The 23,070-nt window shown below is 43.4% G+C and overlaps 1 protein-coding gene across 4 annotated transcripts in view; it reads right to left on the reverse strand.

The window, feature by feature from the left end:
• Window positions 1-590: 590 nt before the first annotated feature.
• Window positions 591-23,070, reverse strand: part of ZFYVE26 (zinc finger FYVE-type containing 26) — a 61,803-nt gene continuing 39,323 nt past the window's right edge. For 3 of the 4 annotated variants that reach the window (XM_077909737.1, XM_077909735.1, XM_077909736.1), the window contains 14 exons: window positions 22,526-22,662; window positions 20,605-20,636; window positions 19,791-19,927; window positions 18,373-18,593; window positions 14,974-15,121; window positions 14,505-14,714; window positions 13,790-14,008; window positions 9,437-9,634; window positions 8,562-8,761; window positions 7,590-7,731; window positions 7,236-7,295; window positions 5,650-5,832; window positions 5,018-5,062; window positions 591-2,634 (listed from right to left, as the gene is read on the reverse strand). In XM_077909737.1, the coding sequence (XP_077765863.1) occupies window positions 2,431-2,634; window positions 5,018-5,062; window positions 5,650-5,832; window positions 7,236-7,295; window positions 7,590-7,731; window positions 8,562-8,761; window positions 9,437-9,634; window positions 13,790-14,008; window positions 14,505-14,714; window positions 14,974-15,121; window positions 18,373-18,593; window positions 19,791-19,927; window positions 20,605-20,636; window positions 22,526-22,662 (2,136 nt within the window). In that variant the 3' untranslated portion in view covers window positions 591-2,430. The other variant, XM_077909738.1, reaches the window with a different exon arrangement.

Below are 23,070 nucleotides of genomic sequence, written 5' to 3' on the forward strand. Positions count from 1 at the left end.
TGCTATGATCTCTTAGGAAAGCAACTGGCAATATTTGTCAAATGCACATACCCTCTGACCCAGGAGCATTCTAGACAATTCACTGCAGCATAACTTGTGGTGGTGAAAGATAGCAATGACGTAAAATATCTAAGAGACTGGCTAAAAATTATGGCATATCTTTCAGCATGGAATATTTTAATTACTCCTTTTGGCTTATGCAATAAAATAGCTCTGGAACTAAACACTAGAAATTGGTAGCATTGGTGGCCTCTGAGAGGGCACTGGGTTGAGGGGACAGGGAAGGGAGGACTTTTCACTTACTTTCTATACTTGATGAGTGTATAATCTACTTCTACCTACAAACCCAACGAAGCAAAAAAGTTTTCTGGTGATAGAGAGTACACTAATAGTTTTGAACACATAAGAAACTTGAAATAAATCCTAACCAAAGAGTTATTATTAGTTATGATGGGAATCTTTCAAGAAAGTTCAAGAACTGAAGGCCATCTGAGCTCCCCCAACCATGGTTTCTCTTCAAACAGAAGACAAGGCAAAAAGGAAGAGAAGGGTAAGAACAAGATATCACAAAAAAGTCATGAAGCCAAAAACCTGGTAGGACAGACACTTTATTGTGGCTTGCTTGTAGTAAACCCTTCAACATGTACTTATTTTTTTTTTTTTCCTGGAGACCACGGTGTGATGCTCAAAGGCCTTTAGCCTCATCTTATGTCAGCCTAGTCAATGGTTACCTATTTTACAGTTCAACTGGTTAGAAGAAAAGAAAAATCTGGTCGTAACATCCCAAATTAAAGAGCTGCAAGATCTGCAACCCATTCATATAAAGTGCTTATGTTCAGTGCAAAGAGGGCAGGCAGACTCAGAAGGACAAGCAGATGCCAGGGAATGACATGCCTGGAAGACAGATGATTCTATGACCCAGAGAAGGAAAACCACTTCACTTGCTAAACTTCCCCCCAGGAGAGATCTGAAAATTCCTTTGCAGTCTTTCTTCTCTCTACAGGACCAAAGCTCTGAATCTGACAGATGCCCCTACTAGTTGTTTTTTTACTATCAAAAAACCTCATTCAGAAAGAAATCCATAGGGTCTAAGCACCAAACTTTGGCTTCCAGTTCCTCTTTGTCTCAGCAACAAATGTGAGGTCAAGAGACTGAGCTTCAGCTGGTGGGAGGCTCAGAGCTGCAGAGCTTTCCTTAGGGCCCTCATTTGCAAATCCAAGTCACTGAGTATGACAGACCTTTTTAAAATCATATCTGGTGTGGGAACACAAGCCAGTGCCCAATTTTTGCCTGGTTTTCTATCAACTGGGAGGGACCTATTCATCGTCTCCTTCTTCTTCTTCTTCTTTTTTTTTTTTTCCTGATTCTTATCCACAGGCCCAACTGTTGACTCCTTCTGTGAAGACAAATACGTGTACTGCCTCAATGATCCTGGGCCACTTCATCTTCATCTTGTGGTCCTGCTGAGACTGTGAAGAAGCAGGAGAGAAGTGGTTTCCTAACCATTTAAAAGGGACACACATAGGACTGTCACTCAAATAGGCAGTCTGGCCATTTTAGTCCTAGGATCTTGGCTACTGGTTTTCTCCCCACTCTCAAACAGGGAGCCACATTCTTTCTTTGTGGCAGGGATATCCACAGAAGCCAGCTCTGTGCTTGTCAGCAACCTCCCTGCATTCTTGTTTGGAGAGGTTCATCTTCCTCTCCCTGATGGATGGATGTAATGGTGCCCCGCCTGCTGGTCAGGGGGGGGCTCTGGCCCCTCACTGTTTGCATCCACAGCTTTCAGATGCCAGCACCTGAGGATCCTTCTATTCAGGCTACCTTCCAAAGACTCCTGGTAACACCTTGTGCTTGTGACAGGACATACGTGGATAACTTTTACTCCATGGGTAGCACTTGCCCCAAGGCCATCTCTGAATTTTGGGAGGGGAAGGAAGAAAAAAGAGGCAATCCTTTTGGTACTGCTCTAGAATTCTCTGTGAAACTTTTCTAGTTATGAGGAACTACTGAGCATCTCCACACAGAAGGAACTGTGTATAAACAGGATGACCCGGGTTAAGAACCAAAACGCAGGGAAGGTTTTCAGACGGGCAGAAGTCTAAAGTAAAGTGTCTCTTTTTGGTGGGGAAGAGTTTTGCTTGTTCAGAAATGCTTAGACGTAAACATGAGTGCACAGGAGTGTGCACACACACACACTCACTCTGAGGTAGAAAGAACTGGCCATCTCCAGACAAACACAGATTCCACAATTTTACAGAAACATGGCACTTGCGTGGCGTGAAAGGTCCTATCTTTGCCCAAGATGGCAAGTAGGGTCCAATCCAGCTCTTTCCGACTGGGGGCAGAGCCAAGGAAGTCCCAGTGCACAGGAGGAAAGAGGTAGAGGTCATCTCTGTCTCTCCACAGTATTCAGGCCCCACTGCCCAGTCACTTCCTGGAGCCTGAGCCGTGGGTACCTCGGGTGTGGCTTGTTAGAAGCCACTGGGCACAGATGTCTTGCACTACGGCATCCCCGCTGCTCTTGGCAGCCTGCTGCACCTGCTGAACCAGGACCGTGGCCCGTGAGTGCTCTTGCTTCACGGCAATCAGGTAGGCAGAACGAAGCTTGCAACACGTCAGGTAGGCCTGAACCTGGCAATCGGGTATAAGAGATAGCCAAAAAGAAATCATCACGGGTGATGAAGCAACAAACACAGAGCTGTGTCACGTTCACCAGATGAAAGATCAGTTCTCATTTACCAAATTAATGATTGGGTTCTTGTCTTTCATTACATTGTAGCAACTGAAATATTCTGGACATTAAGCCATTACACTGTGTTATTTTATAATTATTACAGATAATCTAAGAATTTCAAAAAGAAAGCAGGCAGGTGGGCAGTCTAGCCTCTGTCTATTCCTTCTGAGGGCTTCCTCTTTACTATCCTGGGCTCCCCAGCTTCTGCCTAGCTTCAGAGTCAACATTGTTCCTGAGTTTAAGAGTTGAAGAGTCATGAGTTTAAGATTTTGTAGTTGTCTGGGTGGTTATTTGATTGATGTCTCTTCCCTTGACTAGATTTTAAGCTCCATGAGGACAGGGATACTGTCTGCTTTTTCTACTTCTTGTACTTGTGGTACACCTAGCGCATGGCCTAGTATGTGTTAGGTATTCAATAAATATGCATTAAGTGACTGAATGAATGGATGAATCATCATATCTCTATCTCTCTCTTACAATGGGCACACAGATTCCTGTTCCTTCACTATTTTTCTGTTTTACCTTGCTGTATTTAATCTTGTAACTGGAAATTCAGGGATGGACATGCATACACACAATTAGAAAAGATCCAATTTAAGGTCTAATCCCACGCTGACTTGACTTGTGCTGTTTGGATCAGAGGTGTCTCAGTTTTGGGTTTGAGGGGTGTCTCTTTCCCACTCCGGAGGCCCTCCATCTCACTAACCCCTGGCTTAGTGGAGACTAGAACCCATGCCTTCCCTAGCCCTGATCTCACCAGCACATCCCTGGTTTGCCAGTGTTCTAGGCCAGTTAACAGCAAGGCCCTCATGAGCTGCCTCAGAGTTTCCACCAACAACTGCCTTTCTGCTGTGACAGTCCCTTCTGGTGGTTTAGAAGGAACTCTTCTCTCTTTATGTTTCAATCTTTGATCTTTTTTTTTTGTCTTGGTCCTTGGAGTTTTTCTATCCTAAGCTCAACTACAGATAATCTGCTAAAGCTAGAAGATGTTGGATATTCTCTAAGCTTACTAAGTCATCAAGTCCTGCTGTCTGGATATCTACCTGCTGCCCCAGGACACTTCCTCTCACCCAGGCCTTCAGCTCTACTTAACATGCATGTGCGTTAAACATAATATCACAAGTTGGCAGCCAAAATTCCTGCCTAGAGGAGAGAGCATTTTGTCACAAAGTCTGTAATAGGAACTGAGTAAGGCTGATTTTTGGCAAGACCTTGTGGCCTGAGATCACTTAAGTAGTGCATGAAAACAGCTGCTGAGAGAAAAAGACCTGAAAAAGAACAACTGTCGAGATTTTAATGCATGTTTTTCTGAGAGACATGGCATGGCCTCTGTCTTGCAGGGGGGAGGCTCACTGAGCCTTGTCCTGCAGCCTTGGAGAAGGACCACAGTGTGGGACACAGGGAACTGGGGTGTCTGGCTTGGCTGCTGGATCCTCATTATGATTCTGAGAAAGTAATTCTCTACAATTCACAATATCAAAATTCCATCCTTTCCATAGGAGGTCATCTGGATGCTGCATGCATAAACGAAGAAATGTTCAGAACATGTTCTCCCTAATTCCTTGAATGAAGAAGGCCAGGCAAATTTAGTCTGGGGATCAGCAATACTACCATGGGGAGCAGCTCTGTGGTTGTGTAAGAAGCCATGTGCCTGACATTAGTTTTCTTCACCAGGGACTGAGCTGCCAAATTTTTCCACTGCTAGTGGCCAGGGCAGTCTGGCTTGGTTTTCCTATGCCGCTGCTGGCCTATGGCTAGGCCCAAATAGGAGCAGCTGGGAGGATGTCTATTCTGGCTGGCACTCCCTGCAGAAGCACTGATTTCCTACTCAATAGGAAGAGCTCACTGACCTCAGGGAAGCAGCCTGCTCTGGAGAATGAGACACAGATGGGTATCTGTTGCTCAAGGGCTAGGTGCGGTTTTTTCCTTCCTGTACAGGGTATCCTTCCCCTCCAGGATAAAGAAATGCCTACCCACTCTGAGAACCTCATTCAGTCAGTTAACCTGAAGACAGAAATGAAGGATTTCCTAGGGGTCTCTGAGAAAGCTCTGCATGGAAAGTGGACATAAAGAAGTGGGAAAGCAAGGGCTCATGAAGTCAGTGTTTGTGTGTGCTCCATCTGTTTTCTCTCTGCACCCCCACCCTCCACCTCTGAATAACAAAGAAGCTGAGATACAGGTTGAATGGAACCGTTGTGGGGAGCAAGGGATAAAGGTGAAAAGGGAAGCCCGAGCTGCTGCTCAGGAACATCACCAGGGTTTGGAGACAGTTCTGCTCACCTTGTTGTCATCACTGTGTATCGCCTGGATCAGACCCTCCAGCTCCTGTGCAGAACAGAAGCATTGGTTGTGAGAGGAGGAAGAGTCCCCAGCATGGGGGCTGAGGCCCAATGTGGCTTCAGCTTGCATGTTCTGACTTTTTAACTCAACTTCTGCTATAAGAGCATCAAGGGAAATCTAATGATAACACTACACCTGGGAGTTTGAGGAAAAAGAACAGCTCCTGAGAGGACTGTCCTTGGCCTTCACAAGTGGATATGGCTCTGTTTACCTCATAAAGAAGCCACGGGGGACAATTTCATAGGCAACATGCTCAAAGGCCATCTGCACACCCACCCTGACCTCCTCTACCATCACAGGGAGAAGTTCAGATTGGTCTGTCCACAGGTACAGATGTTAGACAATGGATATTGAGGGACACCTTCCGGATATAGAGGTTATGACCATAAATTTTCCTTCCGGGGAAGAGTTGATTAAGGTGAGACCAATATTACAGAGGAGTCAGAAAGATAAAGGGATCTTGCAGAGTGTCAGTACATTATAAGTATATTACAGGGAACAGGAAAACCAAGAGGGGGATGTGAAGACAATGAAACAGATGGAGGAGCCAAGAGGTACAGAAGTGAGCATACCTGGGGTGGAATTCTCTTGAATGCTTCCAAGCAGTTGAGAAGGATGGTGTCCCCATCACTTTTGGCTGCCATGCCTGACTCACTGACACACTTGAGCAATTGCTGGATTTCACTGTATTTCTCCCTCTCCACCAACTGCCGGGCAGCTCTGCAGTAGGTGGCAGCAGCATCCAGCTGGAAGTCCTAGAAGAGAACACAGGATGATGGGTTTAGGGGAGCAGGGGACATCAGCAGTAGGAAGGAAGGCAACATTTAAAAAAATCCCCACTATGCTTGGCGTAGATAAGCCATATTGGTTGTAGTCATAGTAGAAAACATTCATATAACAAACAAAAACAAGCGAAAAGTTCCTCTTTGGAATTAGGCAGACATTTTAGAAAGCGACCAAAACAATCGTAACCTTGGTATCTAAAATGATATGTCTCACTCACTGTTGTGTCACTTTCTGAAAATATTTTTAATCAAATTCTCAAGGCTAGTTCATTCCTTTTTTCATGAGCCACCTTTGTCTTAGGAAAGGGATGGTGAGGGTTGGTATTGGCTGCTGTGGACTCTTGGTGCTCTATCAGCAGATGCCTTAGTATTTGGAAACAAACCAATTCACCAAAAGACTGATTTGCTAGAAACTACCAGTTTAAGAAACTACCACTTTAAACTCGATCTATGATAATCCTTGACAGAGTCTGAGAGGAGCTGTGGCTCTGCCTGTCCACCAGGGCAGCTTGGGTGTGGAGAGCTTTTTCCAACACTGGAATAGGTGAAAAAGAAAGGAATTAGTCTGGTCATTCATGAAGCCATTGATCCTCAAGACACATACAATGTATTCAGACCCCACCTGCCCAGAGTGATGGTTCTTAGGGTATCTATGTGGAAAGGTCTAGTGGTGGGGGTAGGGGGGCGGTGGTCTGGAGAAACTTTAAATCTTGTGGTGCCCTGCTCCACACTCTGCTCCAGTGTTCTTTTTTTGTTTGTTTGTTTTTTTAAAAGATTTTATTTATTTATTCATGAGAGACACAGAGAGAGGCAGAGACATTGGCAGAGGAAGAAGCAGGCTCCCTGCAAGGAGCCTGATGCGGGACTAAATCACTGATCCTGGGATCATGCCAAGAGCCAAAGGCAGACGTTCAACCACTGAGCCACCCTGGCGTCCCACACCTGTGTCCTCTTGCCACAGGCAACACAAGGTACTCCTTGAGCCAGCTCTTAGGCAGATGGATGGAGGGACAGTCCGTTCTGCCAGTGGCCCTTCCTGTTGCATAGGACCCCGCCCCCCCCCCTCATCCCCTGCCACATCCTTCAGCCATGCTCCCCTCAGAGGGAAACAGCTGTGGGGAGCTGTCCTAGACCTGGTTTCAGGTATTTATTTGATAGCTTTTGATGAACTTGTCATCGGTTACTTGGCTTTTGGCAAAGTGTCCCAGAATCCTGAATCTGACACAATCTGTAAATAGCCACCCTGACTTCTTTAGTTTGTATACATAAATCTGCTACCCTTGGGATAAAGGTTTTCTGAAGGATAGTCTCTCACGGAACTGCACTCAGGTCGTGATTGCCCTCAGCATAATCCTGAGTGACTCATGTCATACCTGCAGAACACGGAATGCAATTCCAAAACCATCTTCCACATTCTTCCCTCCTAGCATGACCTGAAAAGGAGAGTAAAATGTGCTTAAAGAAGCAATAATTATGGAGTAGCCCTTCTATCAAGGAAGAGGGCCCCCTTTATTCAACAAATATTTGTTGAGACTCGACTAAGTACCAGGCACTGGGGATACAAGAGTAATCAAAATGGACTTGATCTCCAGCCTCTTTTGGCTCACATTCTAGTGGGAAGGCAGCCTTCAAATGAACAACTGAAATACTAGCTAGATGATTACAATCATGATAAGCTTCTGAAAGATAAGAGCAGTCCATCAGAGGTCTAAAACATTTGTATGTACCTTGCAGGCAACATCCATTTTCATGTGGTTATTTCCAAAGAGAGTGGGCAGAGGCAAGGTGGTGATTTGAGAGGTCCCAGCACTTTCGCACCGATGTAAGAACCTGGTCACTTCCATCTGCAGCTGAAGTGTGTTCATGTGCCTATGGGGACGAGAGATGAGCGATCTAGCTTCCTGAGGCACTCTAGGAGTGATTAGGGCCATGAGAAATCATGTTAAGATGGCATGGGAAAAGGCAAAAGAAATGATATGGAGGGAGAAGCGATCCAAAATACCCTCTGAGAGGTTACAACAAGACGAAAAGGGTGATCTGGTGCCCTGTACAGAGGTGCCTCAGCGGGGTTATAGCTGCTCTGTGGAACTGGATGAAAAGTCTGGTCCCTGAATCAATATTTACAAAGCACCTAGGTGCTGCAGATAACAACAGAGGTCAAGAGGGACACGAACCCTGCCCTCACAGGGTTCATAGGCTAGAGGACAGATGAATAATGAATGAACGCATAAAATATTTAGTGACTGAGCCTATGGAGGCAATAAAGGCGAGGTGCAGCATTTACTTTAAATGTCATATTGTAAGCAGAGAGTGAAAGGATGAACCAGCATGAAGACTGAGAGAAGGGAAGAGCTTGGAGTGTGGAGGAGCCCAAGGAGGCCAGCGTGACTGCTGCTTAGCAAGGGAGAAGGGAGGAGTGTGAGAGGAAGATGGAGACAGGGACAGGCCAACAATCTCGCAGGATCTCTTTTTCCTGCCTACTGGAAGGGGTCTGATCTCAATACTTCCCCTGCTCTCTTCTCTGCAAGCTCCTTTGTAGGCTCTCCAGACTTGTACTGGCCACTGTTGCTCAGGAATGACTCCCTTTAGATGTGTTCTCTTTCAAGGGTTCAGGAATGGAGAAGCGCAGCTTCATCATCAATAGACACTCTATTCCAGCCCTTCTGCCCACCCTAACTGTTTCCTGAGCCTCGGGCTACCTTGACACATCAGCGGCAGTCATCTTTTTTTGGAAGAAGGTGGTTTTCTTCCTTCTGGTACCGCGGGAGGTATCTTGGAGGTAGATCTTCAGGTGGTCCTTGGCCTTAAGCAGCCATGAGAGCTTCTCTCCCAGTTCTGTGTAAGTCTTTGCTTTGTGACTGAAGAATCGGATACAGGTCATGGCGGCCCGGACTTGGTCCTAGAAGAGGAAAATGAATGTTCAGGTCAAATGAGTTCAGGGATATTGGAGGGTATGGGTGTGAGGAGGATTCTGACCTGATTTCCACCCATGAAGCTGCACAACACTCACTCCCATCACTAGCTGCGCAACTCTTTTGTGTTAGTTACTCTTAAGCCCAAGGGATCCTAAAGCAAACCAACTGGCTGAACTCCTGGGAAGGACTTTATTCCACCACAGAAGAGATCTTCAAAAAGGATACTTCTGATTCTCCATTCAGCTCGGCTTCACTCTCACTTTGGTTCAGTTTTTCTGTAATTTAGGGTTTGCGATCCTTGGACAGACTGGGGGAAACTTATTTCCTCTCCCTTCATATATTTTCTCTAAAAACATTTCTCCATTATTCCTTATGAATTCTGCATTTATGCTTCTTGCTTATCTTGAAATCGCCACAGATCTTTTTTTCATCTTCCTTGAATTCTGAAGAATGTCATTACAGACAAGGTTAAGGTTTGCCTCTTTAGGATGAGGATGGAAATCCTAATATTATTCAACAATGCTAGAGAGCCACATGGATTTGTTCTAGGGTTGGTCAAATAGTGAGGCCAAATGACAGTCTTGTTCCCTCATCCTGCACAGTCTCCCTGTATGGCAAGGCGTCATCAACAGAAGTAGAGGGCGAGAAGGGGCTATTACCTTCATAAACTGCTGCAGTTCGTATAGAATGTGGTAGTAGTTCTTCTTCTGTAAATGTTGGCAGGCAGCTATCAAGTACTTTCCCCAGCTCTCTAAGGTTGGATCAATGGATTCTAGTAAGTTCTCCAAAGTATGTAGCTTCCCACTTTTATAGCTTGGCTGGAAAATGCCTTCTATGAAGACTTCTGGAGGACTCTCCTGGAACAGGGCAAGGCAAAAAGTCAAGTCTTGAGCCTGGTTCTGGCACTGTCTGGGACCCATCCTGGATTTCCTTCCACTCATACACCTTTGGCTTTCTTCTATAGTGGTGCTTCTTCTTACGTGTCACAGATAACTTTGAGAATCCCACTCTAGTGACTGCTCCACTTCTCTCCTTCCCTGAGTAGAAAAGCTCCTTGACAAAGTTATCTACACTCCCCGTCTCCAATTTCTCTCCTGTGCTTGTCTCTTAAACACATTCTTATCTAGCTTTTGTACCCACCACTCCACTGAAAGTGCCCTGGAAATCACCAATGACCTTTAATTGTTAAATCTAAAATCTCTGTCTTGTTTTCCATCTGAACTATCAATTGCTTTTAATACAGCTGATGGTTTCCTCCTCCTTGGAAAATTTTTATTTGGCTTCTATAACACCAGCCTCTCCAAGTTTTCTTTCTACTTTTCCAGCTATTCCTTCTCAACCTTCTTTGCTGATTCCTTCTAATTTCCTCAGGGCTTAGGAGGAACCTGTTCTCTTTTCTTTCTATACTCACTCTTCTGGTGATTTCATAAAATCTCATGGCTTTAAATCTATTTGCTGATTATGTCTAGATCCCGATATCCAGCCCGTACATTCCTCCTGAACTCCAGAAGTAGATATCCAACTTATATCCAATTGCCTACTCAAAATGTCCTCTTGGATGTCTAGTACGCTTAATACACCCAAAACTACATGCCTGGTTGTTTCTGCCAAATCCGTTTTTTGATAGTCTTCCCCTTCTCAGATGGCAATTTTGTTTTTCTAGTTGTTCGGGTCAAAAACCTAGTCAAATCTGTTGCTCCTGCCTCAGCACCCAATGTCACATGCATTAGCAATTCTACTGGCTCTACCATCAAAATACACACAGAATCTGCATCTACCCAGCCACTTCTCACTACCTCAATGTACTACTGTGACCAAGTCATCATAACCATTATCCACTTGCCTGGATATTTGCTATAGCCTCTTCCCTTGTCTACTACCTTCTGCTCCTGTCTCTTTTCTCTAATGCTAACCAATCAACCTGAGTGATTTTGGTAAAACCTAAGTCACATCATGTTATTCCTCTGCTCAAAATCTTCCAATGGTTTTCCTCACTCACCACAAAGCCCAAGCCCTCATAATGTCTACAAGGCCTATATGATCCTCATATGATTGGGCCTATTACCTTTCTGACCTTATTTACTCCTACGCTTTTCCCAGCCCACTCTGCTCAAGCCACCTTAGCCCTTGCACTTGCTACTCCCTCAGCCTGGACTATGCTTCCTCTGTAACCTTTCTTTTTTTTTTTTTTTCTTTTTTTAATAGAAATTTGGAGCAAGTCTCCCCACTACAAATTGTAGGGAAGATTTATTTATTTATTTATTTATTTATTCATTCATTCATTCATTTATTTTTAAATTCATGAGAGACATAGAGAGAGGCAGAGACGTAGAGGAGAAGTAGGCTCCTCACAGGGAGCCCGATGTGGGACTCGATCCCAGGACCCTGGGATTATGACCTGAGCCAAAGGCAGATGCTCAACCGCTGAGCCACCGAGCCATCCCCTCCATAATCTGTATGGCTCACTCTCCACCTCCTTTAGTTCTTTACTGTCTGTCATCTTCCCTGGGCATCTTTTCTAAAACTGCCCAATCCATTCCTGCCCTCTACTCTGTTTTTTCTTCTTACTTATCTATAATTATGGATTTTATTTACCTTGCTTATTGTCTGCCTCCCTACTATAATGTAAGTTTTATGAGGGCAGATATTTTTGTCTATTTTTTTTTCACAGTGCCCAGAATACGCTTTGGCTATTTTTTTTTTTTTTCCTTTGGCTATTTAATAAGTATTTCTTGGATGAATAAGTGATAAACATTATGGACCAACTCCTCAGGAAGGTGCACACACATACTAATCTCCTCCCTTCTGAAGCTCATTCATGGTTCAGAGACCCTGTGTCATAAACCTGCATTCCACAGCCACAGAAAAAAATAATAATCTGGGCATTTAGACTATAGGCTATGAATAACTAATGGAGGGTAAAGAATGGCCATAAACTCATGTTAGTATAACCATGTTGGCCTTGTAGCACTGGGTACAAGCTGTTTAGAACTGGAGTAGTTCTCAGCTTTGACAATATCCTTTGTGGGTGAGGACTCCTTTCCCAATTCTGGCTGTTTCTAACTCAGAAACCTAGACCTAATTGAAAAGTTTTAGAGTAAGCTTTAAAAGGGAGGGGAATCAGCTCCATAGAAAAGGTGGAGTTTCTCAGAAGAGCTATACATTAAGAACTTCCATTTCATCTATTTACCTACTTGCTCCTTCATTTATACCTGGCACTAGGTCAGGCATCTGAAGACATACAGAAATAATATATAAGCTTTCTTGGTCCAGAAAGGATGACACAGTTGTAAACAAACAGCTGCAAGGCAGTGGGATAAATGCAATAACAGAGCTGTATTCTAGGTACAGCGGTGGTATATAGAAGAGCTGACTAATGTAGCTTGTGCATTCTATGAATGCTCAACAGAGAGGGTCTGAGAGGATAAACAGGAGTTTACAAAGAAAACAAAGAGGGGCAGGATATTCTAGATTAGGGGGAACAGCACATGCAGATTCATGAAGGTAACAAAGTACAAGGTACAATGAAGAAAATTTAAATAATTTGATGTCTGGAATGTAGGGCATATATAGGGCTTGTGGTGAAAATAAACTGGAGAAATAAGGGGGCCTGATCTTGGTGGGTCCTATATGCATGCTAAGGAATCTGGACTTCCTCTTGTGGCCATGGGATCTTCTGAGGGTCTTTCAGAGAGGGGAATAACATGAACTATGAATAACATAAAGCATGTATTATGTTTTAGAAAGCTTACTCTGGGGCAGCCTGGCAGGTAAAGGGGTGAAAAAGGCAGGGAATGAGGCTAGCAACAGAACACCTTCCAGGCTCTAGCCATTCAATTGTCGTTTTCACAATATGTTTTCTATTGTTCCCTACCTGCTTGAGAATTAAGATACTTCAGTTCAAGGGTAACTATGATTATAGAAGATAAAAATAAGGCTTCTTTCCTCGCTCTGACAAATGGAAAGCAGGGTAATGCTGTTGTCAGCTTATACCAAGATAAGTAAGTAAGCTGCTTAACTCTCTGGTCAACAGAAGAAACAGAACTGGTTGATTTCCACTCTCAAATTGTGCTTGGGGGAAACTGTTTTACCCCCAAACTTATTTGGAAACAGAGGAAAAGGAAAAAAAATAGCAGTTAAACTCTAAATAATATAACTCTTACTTTATTTTTGAAACCTTGTTAGTAGCTACCCTATTGGGATACGGTTATCATGACTGTGAACAGCTGACTTCACTTGAAGCAATCCTAGAAGATATGTACCTTTGTAAACTTTCATTGGCTGCCATTTTGAGTCAGGGTGGACTACTGAAATTAAAAGTATTGAACTCCTTTAATTTAAATTAAGTTAAATTAAATTAAATTTCCTGAACTTTGGTATAGATTAGCAAGTTTCTCAGAAAGTGTTCGTGGATCGTTCCGATAAAAGTGAATGCCAAAGGGTCATGGTGAAAGAGAGTCCTGATTTTGCTTAATAATGGCTCCAAAGAATTAATGGTGCCTTTGCCTCCAGTGGGAAGAGAACAGAGGATATCAGAAGGAAAAAAGGAGAGATACTCTCCTTCTCTTAGATTTTGGGGCCCAAATATAGGATCATGTGTATTTCCTGGCCCTTGTGACAACTCTGAGTGGACTAGCAGCTGTATCAGCAGTGGGACATGGTCCCAGGGCAGGTGAGAGGTGTGTGGAAACAGAGCAGTACAGCAATTTGTTCAAGGTCACACCACTCATACCAACCACCTCTTCCAGAGACCATGCTCTCAACTATTATTTCATTCTGCTGTATGTTTTGACAATTAGTAGGGCAATCTGGACTCAGGCTAAGACTTGTTGCATGCATATCAAATCATAATTTAGGTGATAGAATTTTCCATTTTGACCTGACTCTGCCAGAGATCTCATAGCTCAACACTGGGTTAAGTTTCAGGGGGTTACTGCCTCCAATTAGAGCTGAGTGGGCCGACCTAGGTGGGCAAAGTGGGCACTGCTCTTTGAGAGGGAGGTGTGTCCCACCTTGTTGAGGAGGTGGAGCAAGGCTTCCCGCAGGCAGCTATGCCTCATGTAGAAGCTGATGATGGCTAGATTGGTGCTATAGTTATGCAGGTAGAAGAGGCATTCTTGGTAGTAGGTGTTGTTCATGATCTTCCCTTCAGGAATCACCTCCAGAGAGAGGCTCTGGGTCCGCAGGGTAGCTTCCAGTTCTTTCAAGGTAGCAAAGTAATCATCATCTTGCTGACAAGAAAAAAGAGTGCAAAGAAAAATAAAACCCAGTAAATTCTCAGCAGCCTCTGAGAATACTATTTTCAAAGAACATTTAGGAATGTGGAAGTAGGCTTACAATACTGTTTTAAAGACAGAAAAACAGGCAGGACACAACATTCTCAATATTATAATATTGTGTAACACCAATTTCATTCAAAAGCATAACATAGAAAATTAACCAAAGTCTAAACATTACTTAAGTCATTTTTATCATTAAAAAAATATCTCTCTATAGTTTGCTTTTTCTTTTTTGATTGACTCTGTATTACTTACCTAATCATACACAGTTACTTATCTAATTATGTATAATGGAAAGAACAAAATCTAAGTCTGGCAGCTCTGAGCCAGGACAGCTCTGAGTGAGGACTAAAACTATAAGCTGAGTGGAAGCTGATCCTTTTCTCCAGGTCGTTACTGCTCCTGGGCCTTCCTCCCTGAACTGACCCTCCCCCTGCTGTGTTCTTACCAAGGATAAGAGTGGCCTCACTGTGGACTCCAGGTACTCAACCACATCCTGTACCAGTCTTGAGCCATGACTTAGCTGATTGAGGTCAAAAGGAGGCTTCAGACAGCGACTGAACTTCTCTCGTGCAGCAGTGAGGTTTCCAGCTTTGAGGCAGGCCATGCCCCAAGCATGCCATGCTCCAGTGGGATCGAGGCCAGTCTTTGTGGAGATCTGGAAGAAAAATTGCTCCTTTTAGTGAGACGTACCTAAATCCAGGCCAAAAGTCCCAAAGACCTATTCTTTCCCATTGTTGCCAGTTGTCTTCCTTTCCCATCACCCCACCTGCCATTATTGCCAATTGGTGAACTTGTCATGCCCTAGATACTCCCCCATGGCCATGGACAACTGAGAGATGACAATACCTGTGTGCAAGGTTAGAAAAAGGCAACTCATTACAGTTGCGTAGAAGTAAGCTTTGTCTTTGTCTCACCTCAACACCCAGTTGGTAGTACTCAGCTTCCAAAAGCTGGTTCCTTAGCCTGGTTACTGCAGCCGGCTGCAGGATCTGATCCAGAGGTGGCACGTGGCGATAGGAAGCAGCAACTAAGATATTCAGCACATCCACCTTGCTGATGTAGCTACAGGGAGGAAACGGGCAAAGCAATGAGGCTCCACAGAGTCTTAGTAAAAATAGTTGTTGCTTAAAAGTTTTCTATTTCAATTCCAATGTGAAATGTGAAAACGAGAATTGAGAGGTACATAAACACAGAGAAGGCTCTGGAGTTAGACTGAGTCTCAACTCCATCACTTAGTAGCTTTATGACCTTGGGCAAGTTAGTTAACTCTTCTCTGCCTTGATTTACTCATCTGTAAAATGAATATACAGAGAATTTTAAGGATAAAATGAAATAGTTTGAGTAAAAGGGCTTAGGATTGAGTCTAGATTTTTATAAGTACTCATTAAATATTAGTTATTAATACTCAAAGGAGGGATACTCACAAATTACCCACTTGTTTTTTGGTTCTTTAGAAACCTGTATGCTTGGGAGAAAGCACTGAGACTATATCCATGACCTGCACTTATAGTCAGTCTAGAGGTCACATCATTACCATTCCCTGCAGGTGCTGCTGGGCAATCACTTAGATTCTAGTCTCCTGGACTTGACATCATCTCCCTGCACTAAGGATGGGCCTTTGCTACAGTCCACTAGCATTGCCACCTTTGATCTTACTCTTGACACCTGGTGACTGCAAAAACCTCACAGCAACAGAGAGCCTAGAGAACTGGGTCATTTTGTCTAGTGCTGCTTGAAACAGTCCCACACTCAAAGTTCTTGAATATAATTGTACGTAATACAATTACAATATATACTACACAGTAAATAAATTATGTAGTATATGTTATATACAGTTGTATATAATTCTAGCAAAAAAACAAAACAAAACGAAAAAAACAACCTGTGGATCCTGACTTATCCACCAATTTCCCTGGAAAGGGATTCAGTATATCAGTCATTCTCAACCTAATGGGAATAGGGTAGGAGAGAGTATATTGTATAAAAGCAAATTCGGTATCACAACGTATTTTACATTTTTAATAGGTTATATGAGTTTTCTTTTTAAACATTTATTTATTTAAATGTCTATCGGAAGGAAGTATGAGTTAAAAAAATACTCTGCAAATCAGGAGTTCTAAACACATGAGAGATGAATTCACTCCCATTAGCAAACCTGCACAAAGGAAGTCATCTTCTAGAATGGGTGTGTCTGAATCTAGAATGGGGAAAAAAGAATGTGTAATTTGAAACCACTGCTGTATACTGTCAAGAGAAGTCCACAGAATCTGGGGAGGAGAATCCTACCAGAGTAAGCACTTTCTTCATTTCTACTGTCCGCAGCCTGAAGTGGATATTTCCTCTATTTATATTATAATGGCTTTGAAGAAAGTAAAGGACTTGTTAAATTTGTTTTGTCCCCAAACTGAATACTTTTTTCTTTAATAAGATTTTATTTCATCTACATTACTGATATTTGAGATATATTTAGGTATCTTTTTTATTTTTGCTCTAAATTCTACTTTTTCTATATGGAGTGTGTTTTGTTCCTTGTCCCTCTTCTCCTCCATTTCTGGTAAACTGATAGATTCTTGGTTCTTTTCATGGTTATTTAGAAAACTTAACGTACACTCACTTCTTCATTCACTAACTTGAAAAATGATGTGTAATCTATTGTCTCTTCACTTAAAAGAGGGAGATTAATTGCTTTATACTTCCTTCTACTTTCTGTGTCACCTCCCTCCTCAATCTTCCGGTTTTGTTACTAAAAAGAGTAAAACTAGCATTTTTGGTGTAGAAATACTCTTAGCCCTTTACAGGGATACACTCAGTTTATCTTACTGAGTGCCCTATAAGTATTACTAACATCCCCAATTTACAGAGGAGGAAACTGTGGCTCATGCCAGTCAAGACTTGTCCAAGGTTATAGAGCTAGGAAGTAGTACAGATGAGGTTCATTGTGCTTGCTCTGCTGTCTTGGGAGTTTGCAGGCAAATACTTCAAACAAGTGCCTGAGGCACTTATACTTCAAAGAAAATTATGCTCTCTGCTCCCAAATCTGGCTAGGACTGAGTGCTGAGAACACATCACATGAGTCACACATCTGGGTGGATACGCTGGGAACAGGGAGTTTCAATTGTCAAGTTAATGAATGGAGGCAGAGCAGGTTGTACAGGGATCTGGGGCCTAATCATACCTTTTCCATAGATACTTATACTTTATGACTCAGATTCCTACCTGTGACACAGGGATAGACCAGCCCCTAGTACACTTTATAGATCTGTTACCCAAAACTTCTGAGGCCACAGTCTGAATTTGGTGAAGACTGGGATAGAGTCCCGGCCAAGGTTAAGCATTGGACACTTAGGGAGGACACATTTTCCTTAAAAGCTAGAAAGTTCCATAGAGCTGAAACGTGTTCCCTTAAAAAGATTTTTTTTTTTTTTTTTTTTTTAAGAGAAACACTTTTACAATCCTTAGGTCTTTTATTTTCTTTACATTTATCATGCCATGAATTCATAGGGAATGGGTTCCAGCAGTTCAGGCTTCTTTCCATTGGTTCTCACAAAGTGTGCTTCTCTGGGTGGGGCAGGCTGGCGCTTCAGTTGGACCGAGTACCTTTCTCTTTGGCTTCCTTCTTTTCCTGACCATTTTCCTTCACACGCTCCAGGAAGCTATCTCGGTTCTTTGAGTGTTTAATATGCTCAATGCGGACATTAATTCTCTTGGCAAGAATCTTGCCCTTAACTTGTTTGCTTACAACAATGCCAACAGCATGCTGAGTAACATTGTAGACTCTTCCAGTTTTGCCATGGTAACATTTGTGGGGCATTCCTTTTTGAACAGTGCCCATTCCCTTGATGTCCACAATATCACCTTTCTTATAGATTCACATGTATGTGGCCAAAGGAACAACTCCATGTTTTCTAAAAGGCCTAGAGAACATATAGCGGGTACCCCTCCTCTTTCCCTTCGTGTTGTTAATTTTGGCTAATTACTGAAAGATGGCGGTTCTGGCTGAAAGGCCCCTAAAAAGATTTTAATTATAAATTAACCAAAGTCTTTACTTTCTTTCTGACTGGGTAGAGCTAGAGGCTACACTGCTTTGAGGATATGCCCAGGGAAAGCGAAGGACACAGGCTGTCAAGGTAGGGTGAGGATGACCACTTGTGATCTGGTAGCAGCATTTCACCATCGTCAAACCGAGGTGCAAAACATACTCAGTGAATCTTCTGAGAGAGGATGGTGAGGTTGAGAAGTCATAAGGGGGCCAGAAAAAGCAACCAGACAGAACTGCTAACCATGTAAAAGAACAGAGACTCATTCCCATTTACCTGTCACAAAGAGCAAGGTCCTGGCTCCGGCCGGCCTTGACAAACATCATCTTGGCGCTGAAGAGCAGCTGCTTCATGATGTCTGTGAGCAGCCCTGCATCCACCTCTGGGTTGGTGAGGCCCTGGGACAGCCTGCAGCAGTGCTCAATCAGCTGGTGGCCACAGGCAATGCTGTCCCGGTGCAGGTTCAGGATGGCAATGCACAAGGAGGCACTGGGGGACTGGCCAGGGTGGAAGAGGAGGGAAGCAGTGAGCTTGGGGACCAAAGCATGCTTCTAATGCAGTTGGGTGGCAAGAATTATTCTTCTATTCCACCAGGCTTGAAATACACTGCAGGAGGGAGCCAAACTTCCACAGCAAAGCGGGAGTGGAACTAAACACATTTCAGATATTCTAATGGTCCTGCTAGACCATTGGACTACGACAGTTGCCTTGCTGGAGAAGTCTCTGCTTTAAGCCTGGACATACTGCTGCTGAGTTCATATTCCAAAGCACACTTCCAAACCTTTCAAGTACACTTTTCCTACTGCAGGATTCAAGGCTCTAACCATAAATCACCATTTCAATCCTACCTTTTACTGCCTCTCTATGAACACTCTATGTTCCTTCACATTAAGCCATTTCCAGTCCCCTAATCATGCCCTGAATAGTGACATTGTGCCTTTACTCAGATGTTCTAGTTTTGTACTCTTTGTCCTTCCTCTATCCTCATTCTCCTTACCTTCCCCAGATTTCTGCTTGTCACACACCTACATTCTTCTAAGGATCATCTTAAATGCTAGTTCTTCCATGAAGCCTTTCCTTTTTTAAATTTTGTTTTTATTTTTTCTTTCTTTCTTTCTTTAGAGAGGGGGTAGAGGGAGGGGCAAGGAGAAAGGGAGAGAGAGAATCTTTAGCAGGCTCCAACAGAGAGCTCAATCTCACCACTCTGAGGTCATGACCTGAGCCAAAACCAAGAGTCAGATGCTTAACTGACTAAGCTATCTAGGTGCCCCCCTGAAGCCCTTTCCAACCTGCTCTCATATATTTCCAAGATGCTCTTCATCTTCTGTCTCATTTGGTTTACTTGTCTTAGCTCCCATGTGAAGGCCAAGCTGTATTCACCTATCTCTGCATTTCTTTTTTTTTTTAAGATTTTATTGATTTATTCGTGAGACACACACACACACACACACACACAGAGAGAGAGAGAGAGAGAGAGAGAGAGAGAGAGAGAGGCAGAGACACAGGCAGAGGGAGAAGCAGGCTCCATGCAACAAGCCCGACATGGGAATCGATCCCGGGTCTCCAGGATCACACTCTGGGCTGAAGGCGGCACTAAACTGCTGAGCCACCCAGCTTGCCCTATCTCTGCATTTCTTGCCATAATTACACATTGTAAAGAAACTCAAATGACCAACAAGTTTTATTGCTATTACCTGCTCATAGTAAAATTCACTCCGCACCAGCTCATTTTCCTCCTCATTCAGATCCAAAATCCATTCCACCTCAGCTGCTTTGGGGACTCTCACCACGCCTGAGTATGGAGGACTTTCACTCTTGGAGCTGTCTGGTGCTGAGGAGAGAAGTGTCGTTCAAGCGTCATTCTCTAACCAGCAGTCCACTGTAGCCCCAGCCCGAAAACTGGCGTGAGCTATATGCACTATCTCAGGGCCTCTGTCTCTTCTTGGACCCTTTTATTTCCTTTAGGAGATCTCATTGTGTACCTCAAACTTTCTTCCCCAGGGAAGTTCTGAGATGATGGTTACAGCATCAGACAACCCCACTGCTTCACACAAGAAACTCTGAAATGTACAGCCTTTTCAAATGGAGGGCTGAGTCACTGGGTATCCTAAAAACTAACCTCTGTGGGAGGATATGAACCAAACTATTAATAGTGATTGCCAAGGGGGAAGGAGGGAGCATTTGGAGGTAGGATGGAGGTGAAAGGGAATCTAAGAGGAAAAAAAAAAAGAAAACCACCTACTCAAAGTTAGGGACCAAATTCTCTGGTTGCTGGCTTTCTGAATGCTGGAAGCTAATGAGGCAGTATGGTAGCTTAATAGGATGGTAAACTTTAAGAGAAATAGCATGATAGAATGACAAGAATGTTCTTTTCTTCTTGACCAACAAGTTGGACTGAGTTGCAACTGATACTTTTAATAAAGGTATCAGTTGCAGCTGAAACACAAAGAAAGACTCCAAGACTTGAGCATATAAATGAAGACACACAGGAATGTGATTCAGCCTTACCTTCTGGTTGTCCTGGATTCTCCTCTGGCACACTGGAAACAGAGAAAGAAAAAAGAAATGCTTGATCCCTTCTCCTCCTTTTTGTTTTGAAGCTGGGATAGTGCATTGACATTTACACGGTTACCCAAGTAAGATGTACCAGGGAACCAATCAAACTCTTCCTGTCCCTCACCTGTCAAGCTAATCACTGACAATTTTCTGTCCACCTCTTTAAATGTCCCCATCTTTCTCTCCATCCCTGCCTCAGAGAGGACTCTTATCACTTATTGCTAGAGCCTTTATAATGGCTTCCCAATTGGTGTCCTAGACTCTGTCAACCTACTCCTTACTTTGCAGCTACAGCAAATCTGGTCCTGTTATGCTTCTGCTTAAAATTCTTCCATAGCTTCTCAGGGTAAAAGTATTCCACATTTGCAGTTTCAGCAAAGACCTTATGACCTAGCCTGGTTATCTCTTGAGAGCACTGAACTCATGACCTGTGCTCAACTCATAAAAGTCCTCCCCACTCTGTCACTGGCTCTGGTCAACTTCAGTTGGCACCACCAAACACTAAGTCCTGATGCCACAAGTTGGAGGTCAAGTCTAGTGTCTACACGAGAAGCCTGCTGGTCAACCCCAGCCCATGCTGCCAAAGAGCAAGCTCCAAGCCTTTGGGCCCAAGTCCTCCTCGCTCAACTGTCAGTTTTCTAAGTTTAATGTATGCTAGCTAGAACCTCAGTCTATCAGCTACCTACTCATACTTCCTCAAAGGACCCACATATTCTCCTGTCCCTACTTTCGCAGTTGTTAATTCTACTTCTGCATGCACTGTTTTGGCTTCTTTTCCTAAGTTCTTATACTCTAAAGCTTAGACTAGGTGTCACCCCTCTAAGACACTTTCTGACCATCAGGCTAAGCTGGGTGTCTCTACCACTGCACTCATCCAATGACTTTGTGGTCTGTTACTGTTTTCCCACTAAAATCGAGGCTCCTTGAGGAAAGGATTTTGCTGAGTAATTGTTGAATGAAAGAATCCCAATCAATACTAACTATTCATTTCCAATCTCAGCAATATGGTATATGGATATTTCTTCTGTTTCCTACCCCAAGAGAGGCAAGTGGTAGGTCAGGGTCACAGAAACTACAATATAAGAATGGCACGTCTTCCTTCCTAGGAGATCAGTAATCATCATGGTAAATAATGACAAATAATATTCATATTAAAACAAATTTAATGCTATTGAGCTACTGAGCAGAATATAAAATCAATTTGTCTGTAGCAAAACATGAAGAATTCAAAGTAATTTGCTTTTGAGGAGTTGCTTTAGCTCATATTCCCAGATGGCCTATGAGCCTTAGTCTCACCCTCCTTTGCTGCTAGAGGTAGTGAGAAAAATTGAGCAACACTAAGCTAGCAAACAGCCTTAATCTGTCTTGCCAGAGGTATAAACAGTTTCTGAAATTTGTTTCTAGGTAAACTGTGTGTAGGAAGGTGTGGGGGCTCTTCTAGTTGTGGATAACAAGCCAGGATGACTAGCTGGATTAAAACTGATGCCAATGATGCTGGAACAGTCAGTGGATGTGAACACGTCCCTTTGAGGCCAGCTAAGATGGATGGAAGCAGGAGCAGCAGGAAAACTGGTGAGGTTGTTGGCAACCTAAGATTAATGGCCTCAGTCGGGAACCAAGTGTCCTGATCTCAGAGACAACATCATAGAAGAGCTTTAAGCTCTGTTTCATCTCTTAGAAGTTTCTCTAATCTAGGTCAAACATTTCGCTATAGAGTTTATGGCATTTCAGTATGAATGTTAAATTAGAACTTGCTGTAATTGTTCCAGACTTGAGATGCTCTCCACAATAAGACACCAAGACCCCCTGACCTCGGGGGAGGGTGGGTGTGCAGAGGTCCATGGAAGTAGTGGCCCCACTGTAGGACACTCACTCTTTATTGTAGTAACTATAGCACTGGTCACACACACGAGTAGGGCTCTCTCTGCAGCCTTCTACCACCATTTTCTTCGTGGAGCAAGCACTGCACACTAGCCGGCCACAACGGCGACAATGGTGACGTCTGTTGAACTATTATTGGGAAGAGAACGAAGAGGGAGGAAGAGAAGGTGAGATTGCAGGAGCTGTGAGTATACCTGTCAACCCACTTATCTTTGGTATTAGCCACCTGCAACTTACTAAGAACACCAGGTGTTTGGGCTTCTACTGAGAAAGAATACCAAGCCCATACCTTTAAGAAGCTGACATTTAAAGGTATGTCTTAGATAGTGGGCAAAGTCCAATGGGCAGTTTTGCAATAGTTCCTGACAAGTTTTACCTGTCTGTGGAGGCAATGTGTGAAGACACAGCAAAAACAGTAGGGAAGAACTGACTTACTCAGCCAATGCAAATCACATGTTTTCACGGCATTGATGATGATGAAAAGAAAAAGATGCTTTCACTAGTACTGCCTCACTTCACTGTAAGAGGCTTACATGT

This window comes from Canis aureus, chromosome 9 (genome assembly GCF_053574225.1).
Source record: "Canis aureus isolate CA01 chromosome 9, VMU_Caureus_v.1.0, whole genome shotgun sequence".
In the NCBI taxonomy this organism is placed as follows: domain Eukaryota; kingdom Metazoa; phylum Chordata; class Mammalia; order Carnivora; family Canidae; genus Canis; species Canis aureus.